The sequence below is a fragment of the Physeter macrocephalus genome, chromosome 18 (genome assembly GCF_002837175.3).
Source record: "Physeter macrocephalus isolate SW-GA chromosome 18, ASM283717v5, whole genome shotgun sequence".
NCBI lineage: Eukaryota > Metazoa > Chordata > Mammalia > Artiodactyla > Physeteridae > Physeter > Physeter macrocephalus.
In genome coordinates this window covers 85670494-85683335 of record NC_041231.1, presented here as the reverse complement: position 1 = coordinate 85683335, position 12842 = coordinate 85670494, and the positions used below count along the sequence as shown (strand labels likewise).

The window sequence follows — 12842 nt, the reverse complement described above, 5'->3', positions numbered from 1 at the left end:
GAGCACAGGCTCCGGACGCGCAGGCTCAGCGGCCATGGCTCACGGGCCCAGCCGCTCCGCGGCATGTGGAATCCTCCCGGACCGGGGCACGAACCCGTGTCCCCTGCATCGTCAGGCGGACTTTCAACCACTGCGCCACCAGGGAAGCCCGAGCACCTGTTTTTAATTATGCAATGTAAATGCTGTGCTTTGGGGAGGGGAGAAAAAAATACGAAGACATCCTACCAGGCTTGAAGTTACTTCAAGAGGGAGATAAAATGGACACAAATAATTATAGTATATATACAATGACTAATTTTACAGGCATTTATTGGATGCCTACTTTGTACCTGGTGCTGTGCAGAAGAACTGGAGGTGTAGGGATGAAAGATAAGCCTTGCCTATCGAGAAGGGGCAAGTCTAGTGGAGGGGACAGAGCAGTAATCAGACAGAGGCTGACAGAGCGTGATGAATGTGTTGAGAATGCTATGGGACCAGAAAAGAGAGGGGCAACATCTGTCACATAGGGTGGGAGTGTCAGCAAAGCCTCCCAGGAATATGTGATAGCCGAGTTCGTTCTTGAAGGATCAGTGTGAGTTAGCAAGCGGGAGAACATCCTAAGTAAGCAGAGGGTGCAGTTAGTGCAGAGGTAGAGATGTAGTGGAGCCTGGCTGGTTCCCAGTATTGTGTGACTAGTGTGATGGGGTTGGAAAGACGTGCGGGAGACAGATAATGAAAGGCTTTATACACTACTCCAAGGAACTTAGTCCTAAAAACATTAAGAAGGAGGACCCATTGAAGTGCATAAGGAATGGTTGGAGGGAGGGAGACCATTTAGGAGGCTCTGGTAATGATCCAGGTGAGAAGTGGTAAGAGAGTAAGCCAGGGCATTGACTAGAACTGGGAACCAGCTAAATCAAGGGAGAAGAATTAAGGCTGACACTCACTTGAATAATGCAGCGGTTAGTAGGCTATTCATTGAAAGCAGTAGTGGGCTGTAGAGTGGGGAGCGGGAAGAGGTAAGGTCAGCTTTTGAATGCTGAGTTGGAGATTTCTGGGGAATTTTAAGAGGAGATGGCAAGGAGAGAGTTTGTTCGGTGGCTGTGGAGAGAGCGCTAGACTAGGAGTAAAGACACAGGTGAGTGTAGTTGTACGGGGCATCCCCTAGAGAGTGTGTGCAGATTGAAGCCAAAAGACGTAGAAGGTGGGAACCCTAAAGAACCTCAACAATTAAGGGGGAAGTAAGGTAGGGAAGGAGGCTGAGGAGATGAGACTGAGAAAGGCGAGCAGCTAGAGAAACTAGAGGCAGACCAGCAGCAGCAGGATTCCTGATGCTAAGTAACAACAGGAAAGGAGACTCAAAAGGATGAGGAGGTAGGTAGCATGGAATGTTGCCAAGTAATCAAGCAAAATAAGGACTACAAGGAAACCTTTTTGGGTTGAACAACTAAGGGGACAGTGACAACTTTGAGAAAAGTAGCATTCGTTAGAAGATGACAGCTGAATCAGGTTGCAGTATATTCAAAAAGGAATGGGAGATGAGGAGGTGGAGCTAGTGTGAACTGCACTTTTGAGACTCAGTGAAGACAAGGATAGAAACAGTAATTGGGGGAGGAGATTGTAAGGTTACGGAAAGTGCTTTACTTGGCTTTGAAATTAGGAGCCATTTCAGTGACGTACTTACTAAGGGGAGGAGCCATTAGAGGGGGAGATGTGGAGGATACAGCATAGCTTTAGCCACACTTAGCCTTTTCCTGTTCCTTGCTGATAATACTTTCTCACGCTTGAACCTGTGCACAGGCCTCTCTCCCTACGGTCAGGAGGTGTGGTTGTGTTAGTCCTTGGAGATACATTAGTGTCTGAGTCACTTCTCAGTTTTGTCAGGGTGAGCTGATCATGTCATTCCTTCTCGTGTACTTCTCGTGTACTGCAGTGGGTCCTCCTTAATGGCTTTAGGATTAGACTCCTTGGAATAGCTTATAAAACCTTTCATTATTTTCTCCTGCACATCTTTTCAGTTCCATCACGCTAGTCACCCAATATGGGGATCAGATTTTGAAATGTGTTCAGGATGGAGGTCACAGATTAAGCAAAGACAGGCATAAGCATGCCTGGGAGTTAACCAAGGAGCGGGGAGAATCCAGTGTCCGGAACATGGGTATGGATAGGGAAACAGAGATAGCAGACAAGATAGGATGCGCCCTTTTAGTCTGTGAGGCCCTAAGTTATAGGGGTTGTCCTTTATTATCTCTAGTTTTTGATACTGTAGATACTCAATATCTGAATAAATGATTACTGTGGACGAGGTGGAAATCTGGTCTGAGAATACTCAATGTGGTAGATAGCAGAAAGCCTTTGTTTTGGGGTTTTGGGGGGAAAAAAAACCCCAAGTGATGGCAGGAGTGCTTTTGGATAGAACTGGGTAGCAGTGGGTGGATGGGATGGTTGGGAGACGAAAGTGATAGTGGACAGGCCTGGGCGTGGAGAGAAGTCTCCAGGCTGCTGGCTGCCTCCCAGTCTGATGTGGGAGGGAGTTAGACCTAGTCCGCTGCCTTCAGGGAAATGGGGATGGACAGAAAGGAGAAGCCGGAATTTGTTCAGTCAGTAAACTTTTATCGACTTCCCACTTTGCTCCCTGGGAACACGAACTAAGCAGTCTCTCAGGTCGCTCTCTAGGATGAAGGACCGATGCCCAATTAAGTACAACACAGCGTGATTTGTGCTAGAAGTGCGAGTGGAGCAGGTGCGGCATAGACCCAGGTGTTTGTGGACTTACCAGATGGCTGTTTCCATGGCCTGCAGGTTCCAAAAATGACATATCCCCAACTGAATTCATATTTTTGTCCTACCTTTCTCCCCCATGGGTGGTAGGGGTGGGGAGAGGGGTCCTTCTCTTCCAGTATATCCTGCGTTAATCAATGGTACCACTAGCCCGGCTAATTCTGCCAACTAAAAACATTGAAGTCATCTCTGAATACTCTTACTTCTCACCTCTGCCATCACCCTGTGGATTCTCCTTCTCTGCCTCCCACTGCTACCCTAGACCAGCCACCATTGTCTGTCTTGTGGGACAGTGCCAATGTCTAGGGAGCGGTAGTTGAGCTAGAAAAACAGTAAATAGGGTGGGGACCACTGAGAGCTTGGCAGGGGAGATCAGGGTGCTTTGGAATTTGCAAATCATCATTCACAATGTCTGCTTAACCTTCTAGATAAAGTGGTGAAGAAAGGGAAGAAGGACAGGAAGACCAAAAAGACGGTGAGGAGAGAGGACTGTGGGTGTTTGCGAGCAGAAGGTGGCCCTTTGAAGGCGGTGGGGGCCCGAGGGAGGGGAAGCGGTCTTGTCAGGAGAGGGAGCAAGGTGGGATGGAGTGGAAGGTCCCTGGGCTCTGTGTGGCGGTGAAGGGCTTGGTTGGTTTCTGAGCCATGTTTACCTAGATCTTAACTCCCGTTACAGTTCTTCGAAGAGCTGGCAGTAGAAGACAGACAGGCTGGGGAAGAAAAAGTGCTCAAGGAGAAGCAGCAGCAGCAGCAGCAGGTACAGGTGTCAGGGGACCCACCACTGCATGCAGGCGCCCATGGATCCGCCAGCCCCTCCGCAGCCCACACTGGTTCACTCAGCTGACGGGGAGCTCGCTCTGGAGCAGAGATACAGCAGCGGCCTGGGCTTCATTCTCTCACTGTTTGGCTTTCAGTTGCAAAAAAAGAAGCGAGACACTCGAAAAAGCCGTCGGAAAAAGGATGTGGATGATGACGGAGAGGAGAAGGAGCTCATGGAGCGTCTTAAGAAGCTCTCAGTGCCGGCCAGTGATGAGGAGGATGAGGGTAAATGTCCCGAGGGGAAATGGGTACCTGGAACCCTTTAGTCATGAAGAGTCAGGAGCCTCATTCCTTGCTTTTGGAGTTGGATTAGATTAAGGAGCAGGACATTGTAATTCTCCTTTCCTGTCTCACCTTCTCCCCTTGTCATTTCAGTACCTGCCCCAGTACCCCGAGGAGGGAAGAAAACCAAGGTAAGCCATCTGTGTGGTAGACAGAGACCCCAGGGGTGCAGCCTTGACCATCCCGCTGACTTCTCTGGCCCTTTCATTCTCCAGGGTGGTAATGTTTTTGCAGCCCTGATTCAGGATCAGAGTGAGGAAGAAGAGGAGGAGGAAGAAAAACATCCTCCTAAGCCAGCCAAGCCAGAGAAAAATCGGATCAATAAGGTGATAGTGGTGGCTCTGCCAGTCACTCCCACCCCGTGTAGCACCTCTGGCCACAGTGTGGTAATTTCCCGGCTTCTTTTCCTGTTTTTCAGCTAGTTCTTCTAGGCCAGTCTTGCTTACACTGTCAAAGTCAGCTTTTTAAAATACTCTTCATCACTAGGAAATTTACAGTGATCCTGTTGCTTTCAAACTCAAAATGTAAAACAAAGGCCTTTGGGTCTTTGCCCTTCCACTTGGACCCCTCTGCAGGGTTACTTGGGACTTCTCCACGTATACCTTTCAGATTAGACCGATCACATCTTGGCATCCAGCTTGACTGTGTGTTGAAACCTTTGTTCTTTATGCCTTCTCTTCCCTCTTCCTAGAACACCTTCACTAAGCCCACATCCATTACCTCGTCTCGAGATTTGTCCTCTTGAGGAAGCCCTCCAGTGCTAGGGCCATCTCACCCACGTGGCTCACTTGCCTGACTCACAGTATCTTAGCTTTGCCGATATTCTCTAGTCGTCTCTTCACTATCTTCGTCCAGCCGGAGACTAGGTTTTTCTGGGTCTCATTTTTTCCCTGGCAGACTCAGTATAGTTAACTGCTACTCCTAGACTCCCTAGAAACGCTCGTTAAGCTACAATATAGCAAATTAATTTGTGCGTGTCTGTGTGTGTCTTCTCCAGGCTGTATCTCAGGAACAACAGCCAGGGCTCAAGGGCAAAAAGGGAAAGGAGGAGAAGTCAAAGGGGAAGGCCAAGGTGAGGGAGTATAGGCAGGAGGAGGGGCTGGGTCTCAGGAATTAGAGCATTGCATCAAACTTGCTGTCTTTTCCCTGGTAGCCTCAAAATAAATTTGCTGCTCTGGATAATGAAGAGGAGGAGGATGAAGAGGAAGTAACAAAAGAAGAAGAACCACCCGAGCAAGGGAAGGAGAAGGCCAAGAAGGCAGAGCAGGTTTGTATTTTGGTGTTGGGGGAAGGTGGGCTGAGGGACTAGGACTCTGTGGCCCTGGGCAGGGGGCAGGATCTGGGGGTGCTCTTACTCTCCAGAGCAGGAGTTGGCAAACTTTTTTTTTTTTTTTTTTTTTTGGTCCCTGCCACGCGGCTTGCATTATCTTAGTTCCCCAACCAGGGATTGAACCCGGGCCCATGGCACTGAAACCGTGGAGTCCTAACCACTGGACCACCAGGGAAGTCCCAGGCAAACTTCTGTAAAGGGATACATAATAAATATTTTTGGCTTTGCAGGCCATATACAATCTCTGATGTATATTCTTTTTCTTTTCTATTTTTGGAAAAATTCCTTGAAAATGTAAAAACCGTTCTTAGCTCAAGGGCCATCATTGGCAACTCCTGATCCAGAGAGGAAATGATGCAGGCATTAGCCTCAGGCAGTCTGAGTTCTGATTCTTGCCACTCACGGTGTGACCTTGAGTACATTTTTCCATCTCCTTGGGTCTCAGTTTTCTCATCTGTGTGATCTAGTGATCTCTGAGCTCCCTCGTATCGTTAGCACTTGGTAGCTCTGATTTTGCTGGATTTCTCCGTGACTGTATGCTAGGGCTTCTAGACCTTTTCCTTGCATGTTAATGTGTAGGCCACTGATACATGAGAAAAAGAACCTCATGTCATCCTCAATTACACTGTATTGGCAGTTACATAGTTACAATACATAGTTACAGGTACACATACTTTATTACATTTCATACATAAATACTCATACCATTCCTGGTGGCAAAAATGGATACAGGGCTGCAAGGAGAGCAGGGCGGGTATGAGAATGGGAGCGGATCCACCAGTGTATTTCAGGACCCTGGTGGAGAGAGACAGAGCTGACTGTGGAACTGGGGGTACGTGATGTGAAGTCTGAGTTCTAGAAGGGGTCCCTTGTTTTTACCATCCCCTGGTTCTCACAGGGCTCAGAGGAAGAAGGAGAGGAGGAGGAGGAAGAAGGGGAGTCCAAGGCTGATGATCCCTATGCCCGCCTTAGCAAGAAGGAGAAGAAGAAACTGAAGAAACAGGTAAAACCTTGGGTTCTTGGTGGTCAAAGGTGGGAGAATCTGATTTTTTTTTTTTTTTCCTTAATGCTTCAGGTAGGGGACATGTGAATTAGGGGACAAGAAGGAGCGCTTTGGGTGCTCTGTCAAGTAGAACAGTTGGAGTAAGGAAATAACTGCGCTCTGTGAGCCTTGTCTCGGTGTCTCGTGACGTGGGGCTGTATTGTGGTGATGGGAAAGTGGCAGGCAATAGCCCCAAATGTGATTTTTCCTGCCTTCTCAGATGGAGTATGAGCGCCAGGTGGCTTCATTAAAAGCAGCCAATGCTGCTGAAAATGACTTCTCCGTGTCGCAAGCAGAGGTGTCGTCCCGCCAGGCCATGTTAGAAAATGCATCTGACATCAAGGTAAGGTCTGAGGGGGCCCCTCTACCAGTTCACCCAGGGACATGCCACTTCTCACCTTCTCCTGAGTGGCCACGGCAACCGAGGAAGTGGGTATGAATGGGAATTCCATTGGGAAGAAAGCTTGGAGCCGTTCTCTACACCTTGAGTTCTGCCAACTTGAGTGAGAAGATAGAAGAACCAGCATAAAAGTCCACCCTTGGGGGGAAGCAAGGCGGGACAGGCTGGCCGCGCTTAGGATTTGGAGACTCTGATTAGAGGCAGTGGTTGGGGAAGGGGCCGGTGTGGTGAGAAGAGGGGCCTTCCCTGCAGAGAGAAAGCTGCAGCTGCTGTCTGGAAGGGAGAGTTCTCATGTGCTCGCTCCTTCCCTGACAACTGCAGCTGGAGAAGTTCAGCATCTCCGCCCACGGCAAGGAGCTGTTTGTCAACGCAGACCTGTACATTGTCGCCAGCCGCCGCTATGGGCTGGTGGGACCCAATGGGTGAGGAGAGGAGGGGCTGGAGCTGTGAGAGGGGTGGGGCTGGAAGGAGAAGAGACTTCTCGGAGGCGGCCTGGTCCTAAAAGCTCTCATCCCCCAGCAAGGGCAAGACCACTCTCCTCAAGCACATCGCCAACCGAGCCCTGAGCATCCCTCCCAACATCGACGTGCTGCTCTGTGAGCAGGGTGAGGCTGCTGGTGGGAGAGGGGCTTGGTGGGGAGGTGGAACCGAGGGGCCTGAGGGGGGGCCGCCGCTGGGGTACAGGAGCCAACCAAGAATAGAAGAAACCGTGGTTGTAGAGCTGGAAGGGTTATGTGGGGAGACTGGGGACTGGGAAATGGTGCTAAAGAAGGGGGAGAAGAGATGAGAGGCTGGAGAATATTTTATTTGGAACAAGTACAAAGAGCTGGGCAGGGTCAGGCAAACCAGAAACAGAGCTGCAGGGAAGAGGGAATAGGAGGCTTGGCCTTTGGGGCACCCTGACTTCTCCCCTGCCCCCAGAGGTGGTAGCTGATGAGACGCCGGCCGTGCAGGCTGTTCTCCGAGCCGACACCAAGCGCTTGAAGCTGTTGGAAGAGGAGCGGCAGCTTCAGGGACAGCTGGAGCAGGGCGATGACGCGGCTGCCGAGAGGCTCGAGAAGGTAGAGGAGATGGCACAGGGGACACGGGCTAAGACTGGGGGCTCCTGGGACCTCGCAGCATGTGTCCTCTTCTCCCTCCTCCCAGGTGTATGAGGAATTGCGGGCTACCGGGGCGGCAGCTGCAGAGGCCAAAGCCCGCCGGATCCTGGCCGGTCTGGGCTTTGACCCTGAGATGCAGAATCGACCCACACAGAAGTTCTCGGGGGGCTGGCGCATGCGCGTCTCCCTGGCCAGGTGGGCCGCACCTCCCCCCCCCTTCCAGCCTCCGTCCACCAGGGCTCATTCCCTTCTTCCCGTTCTTCCAAGGCCGTCTTCTCCCTCCCTTACTGGCTGCCTTGTCAGACTCAGGGTCTTTTCTCCCTCCCTGGGGGTGTATTCTGTCTGTGTCTCCTGCCTGGGAACTGTCTAAGGAGAGGGGAAGGAGTGTTCATGGTCTCAGGCTCCACTTACCAGAGGCTTCTCTGGGTTCTCTGAGCAAGGGTCTTGTTCCCCCTGACTCTGCATTCTGCTGCCCTGCCCTCTAGGGCGCTATTCATGGAGCCTACGCTGCTGATGTTGGATGAGCCCACTAACCACCTGGACCTCAACGCTGTCATCTGGCTCAATAAGTGAGTAGCCCTTGATTACAGCCTTTGCATCGTTGGTTCTCATTCTGCCCTCGTTTCCTCTAGCTGGTCTCCACTCTGCCCTTGACACCTCTCACTCCGGCCCCCCCTCTTTCACTCCCTGCCCCCATGCTCTGTCTGCTTCCCCTGACTCCACCCTAACCTGGCCATTGTGATGTTTCCACACTCTTCTCTACAACCCAGCTACCTCCAAGGCTGGCGGAAGACGCTGCTCATCGTCTCCCATGACCAGGGCTTCCTGGATGACGTCTGTACCGATATCATCCATCTTGATGCCCAGCGGCTCCATTACTACAGGGGCAATTACAGTAAGGAGGATCGTTTGGGGGCAAGGAAAGGGGTGGTTCCTGGCGAAAGGCCTGGGAGGGAGGGCCCGTAGGGTTGTGGTGATAATTCTGAGTCTTTCAGAATTCTAGACAGCGACGCCTGCCCCCATCCTCCCCCATCCTGCTGGGGAGAGGGACAACCATCGATGCCCATTCCCCTCTCTTGCCCCAGTGACCTTCAAGAAGATGTACCAGCAGAAGCAGAAGGAGCTGCTGAAGCAGTATGAGAAGCAGGAGAAAAAGCTGAAGGAGCTAAAGGCGGGCGGCAAGTCCACCAAGCAGGCGGTGAGCACCTGGCTCTTCCTTGGAGGGCGTCTTCTCCAGAGAAAGAGCAGGACTCGGGCCCTGCCTGCCTTTTGAGGCCTTCTGTGAAGGGTGCGGGTGTCTCCCTTTCCCCTTCTTCCCCAGGAAAAGCAAACAAAGGAAGCCCTGACTCGAAAGCAGCAGAAGTGCCGGAGGAAAAACCAGGATGAGGAGTCACAGGAGGCCCCTGAGCTCCTGAAGCGCCCCAGGGAGTACACCGTGCGCTTCACATTCCCTGACCCGCCACCGCTCAGCCCTCCGGTGCTGGGCCTGCACGGTGAGCGGCCGCGGCCGTGCCTTCCCTCCACACCAGGACATTCGGGGCACCCTCGGGGGACTCTGAAGAGAAAATAAAGTGCTTCTTTTCCTGGCCTCTCAGGTGTGACGTTTGGCTATGAGGGGCAGAAACCACTCTTTAAGAATCTGGATTTTGGCATTGACATGGACTCAAGGAGTGAGTTGGCAGGGGAGGCTCAGGAGCCCCGGGGAGAGTTTCTGCGGACCTCGCCTCTTTGACCTCTGTCTTCCTTCTGGCAGTCTGCATCGTGGGCCCTAACGGTGTGGGGAAGAGCACCCTGCTGCTGCTGCTGACAGGCAAGCTGACGCCGGTGAGTCTGGGAGCCAGGAAGGGGGGACGACGACGAGCGAGCGGAAGCGTGAGCACACGGCTGTTCCGCAGAGGCTGCAGTCGGGGGCCCCTCTGTGCCGTGGAGAGTTAAATACAGAACTTGTCATGGATGGTGCGCTTCCTTGAGAGGTGCTGTAGAGGAGGACGGTTTAGATCAGGCGGGGAGAAGAGCCAGGAGAAGTGGGGCCAGGCTAGGGGCACGCCGCACTCCCCCGCCCCCCGCCATGTGTTTCGGTTATGCAAGAAATACATGCCCATTGTAGAGTGGTTAGAAATTGCACGAGCCGGGGAATTCCCTGGCGGTCCAGTGGTTAGGGCTCGGAGCTTTCATTGCCATGGACCCGGGTTCAATCTCTGGTCGGTGAACTAAGATCCCTCAAGCTGCGCTGTGCAGCTGAAAAAAAAAAGAAAAAGAAATCGCGTAAGCCAGAGAAAAATCTAGAGGTAACCTATATTAATTTTGATGGATTGCTTTCTCCTTTTTTCCTTTACAAGCGTGCATATAATTTTTTTTAACAAAAGGGGCCTATTGTGTGAATTGTTCTGTAACCAGCTTTTTCCAGATAATGTACATCAAGTGTTTTTCCATGCCAGTAATCCTATGTGTGCATTCATTTCGTATAGATCTACCATAGTTTATTTTATGTCAGTCGTTTAGGTTATTTCTGATTTTTCACTAAAGGCCAAAACTGTAGTAAATAGTCTTATTATGCCTGTTCGTGAATTTAGTTTTCCTTAGGATAAATTCCCTAGAATTGCTTTGGGGACTTTTGCGGCGTTATGTAGTGCTTAGGTGGGTTGTAGCCATCTGTCCGCCCTCCAAGAAAGTGTTGAGAGGGCCTGTTGCCTCACACCCACAGAGAGTAGATCTTCAGAAAGGTGTTCTGGATCCTCCCACAAACTGTTAATCCCCATCTGAGGTGGAGCCCTGAAAACATCTTGCTGGAAGGTGGGGGTGGGGACGGGGGTCTTTTACTTGTGGTCAGTCTGCTGCCTGATTCTGAATCTCTGCTTTTTGTCTCCCCCTCCTTGATTCTCCTCTTGCTTCTGATTTCCTGGGCCTGCCTTGGTCACGTTCAGGAGCACGCCCGTGTTCCCTTTCTCACACTGGCTTGTTCCCAGCCCGGTTCTGGTGTTTAGCTCCCCTTCAGAAAAGTTGGGGTGTGGAGCTGCAGCTCCTTTCCCCTTCCCCTTAGCTCCCCCCTTGCTTTTTCCTTGCAGACTCGTGGGGAGATGAGGAAGAACCACCGGCTGGTAAGTGGCTTTGGGAATCAAGGAGTAAGAGGCCGGCCGACAGAGGAAGTATGACTTTGACCGACCACCTCCCTCTCCTCTCGGGCAGAAAATTGGCTTCTTCAACCAGCAGTACGCAGAGCAGCTGCGCATGGAGGAGACGCCCACCGAGTACTTGCAGCGGGGCTTCAACCTGCCCTACCAGGATGCCCGCAAGTGCCTGGGCCGCTTCGGCCTGGAGAGTCACGCCCACACCATCCAGATCTGCAAACTCTCTGGTACCAGGGGCCGGGGCAGGTGTCCCCGTCCTTAGCTTTCATACCTGCAGACTGTCCCTAGAGGCAGGAGGAAAGAGGAACTGGGACTTGGGGGACCTCACCGCGTGCGCCTGTGCACACACACACATTCAGGGTTTACCTGCAGAAATGTCAGGTGGTGAAAGGTGCAGTGGATCTCCTTTCCCTTTGCTACAGGTGGGCAGAAAGCCCGAGTTGTGTTTGCAGAGCTGGCCTGTCGGGAGCCCGATGTCCTCATCTTGGTGAGTGAGCTGGACTGCAGGGCTGGGGCAAGGGTGACAGAAAGGAAAGGTAGGAGTCGTAACTCTCAGTCACGGGATGCCTCCTCCCCCATAGGACGAGCCCACCAATAACCTGGACATTGAGTCTATCGACGCTCTTGGGGAGGCCATCAACGAATACAAGGGTGGTGAGTCAGCTCAGGGCGCACCCTCCTCCTCCCCGCCTTGGGGACCGGGCTGTGGTGTCTTTTGGCTGGGCCCCCTCCTCTCAGGTTCTGATTCCCCTCTTCCTCCTTCCTCCCTGCCCTCCATTCTCGCCATCTTTCGTCAAAGCTGTGATCGTCGTCAGCCATGATGCCCGACTTATCACAGAAACCAACTGCCAGCTGTGGGTGGTGGAGGAGCGGAGCGTCAGCCAGATTGACGGTGACTTCGAAGACTACAAGCGGGAGGTGTTGGAGGCGCTGGGTGAAGTCATGGTCAACCGGCCCCGAGAGTGAGCTTTCTTTCCTGAACATCCCCTCGTCTCCTCTCCACTCGGAAGTCTGCTCTGGTCTGCAGCGGGCGCAGTAGCTACTTGGGTACATGAAGGCGGAGCGTGGTCTTGATGTGACCAGCATACCACTTTGATTGCTTCCTCTTCTCTGAAAGACTTGTCTGATTGCTCTCTTCAGATAAGTGAGGTGGCCTTGTCCTTGAAATCCCTCTGTACAAGCGGAGGTGACCTTTGTTATGGGGTTCCATCCAGCCAAGCTCATGTGGCCAGTTGTCTGAGACTGTCCTCACTCAGAAGCCTACGTCTGGTCCGCCTCAAAGCTTCAGGCCCGGCTGCTGCCCTGTTCTGTGAGTGGTGCTGCTTTTTTCTGGTGGATTTAATGCTGACCTAACTGATACAAACAGCTGTTGCAGCTCAGAGCTGGAGGAGAGTTCTGAGGCCTGTGCTGTCACCCAGGATTTGGTGCCTGCAGTCTCTAGTCTGGTTGGGGACTTGGGGGCAGGAAAGGAATGCTGCTGAACTTGAATCACCCTTTACAAGGGGAAGAAATAAAGGAAAGGAGTTGCGCCGCCCTGTCACTGTTTGGAGATTTCATGGGAGCTGGAACTGTTCTTACTCTTGATTTGCTTTGTTCAGTTTACTAGCAGCGGTTAGTATCCTCTCTTCCCCACCAGTACAGGTGGGTCTGACTTGCAGTCTTACTGCACTTTAGATGGTGCTCACCGTTTGAGGAGCCTCCCTCCCTTCCCACAGCCCTTCCGACAAGGACAAGGGAAAGTGAGTCATCCCTTCCAACTAGGACACTCGGGTTTCTCCCTATCCAAGCTCCACCCTGGTATCAGGGACCAGAGAGCTGATCCTCCCAAAAGTTACTAAATCAGCCAACATGTACCACACCATGCAGTATGCAAGAATGGAAGAGACAAGGTCTGCCTTCATGAATAGTCTAGATAGAGAAGACTTAGAAAGTAAGACGTGTTTAGTGTGATACAATTAATTGCCAAATGTGTGGTGCTCTAGAT

At 51.9% G+C, this 12842-nt stretch overlaps 1 protein-coding gene across 3 annotated transcripts in view; it reads left to right on the top strand.

Annotated features, from left to right (window-relative positions):
* Nucleotides 1–12393, top strand: part of ABCF1 (ATP binding cassette subfamily F member 1) — a 12997-nt gene extending 604 nt beyond the window's left edge. The window contains exons 2-25 of one of the 3 annotated variants that reach the window (XM_007106313.3): nt 3189–3235; nt 3434–3514; nt 3672–3801; nt 3952–3989; nt 4074–4184; nt 4856–4930; nt 5012–5125; nt 6087–6191; nt 6451–6573; nt 6952–7052; nt 7150–7235; nt 7552–7691; nt 7777–7925; nt 8216–8299; nt 8501–8625; nt 8816–8928; nt 9052–9223; nt 9326–9400; nt 9484–9554; nt 10796–10828; nt 10917–11085; nt 11281–11345; nt 11440–11512; nt 11658–12393. In XM_007106313.3, the coding sequence (XP_007106375.1) occupies nt 3189–3235; nt 3434–3514; nt 3672–3801; nt 3952–3989; nt 4074–4184; nt 4856–4930; nt 5012–5125; nt 6087–6191; nt 6451–6573; nt 6952–7052; nt 7150–7235; nt 7552–7691; nt 7777–7925; nt 8216–8299; nt 8501–8625; nt 8816–8928; nt 9052–9223; nt 9326–9400; nt 9484–9554; nt 10796–10828; nt 10917–11085; nt 11281–11345; nt 11440–11512; nt 11658–11824 (2447 nt within the window). In that variant the 3' untranslated portion in view covers nt 11825–12393. Of the gene's footprint in view, nt 1–3188; nt 3236–3433; nt 3515–3671; nt 3802–3951; nt 4185–4855; nt 4931–5011; nt 5126–6086; nt 6192–6450; nt 6574–6951; nt 7053–7149; nt 7236–7551; nt 7692–7776; nt 7926–8215; nt 8300–8500; nt 8626–8815; nt 8929–9051; nt 9224–9325; nt 9401–9483; nt 9555–10795; nt 10829–10916; nt 11086–11280; nt 11346–11439; nt 11513–11657 lie in introns of all 3 variants that reach the window. The other 2 variants (XM_024122090.3, XM_007106314.3) reach the window with 2 other exon arrangements.
* Nucleotides 12394–12842: the final 449 nt, after the last annotated feature.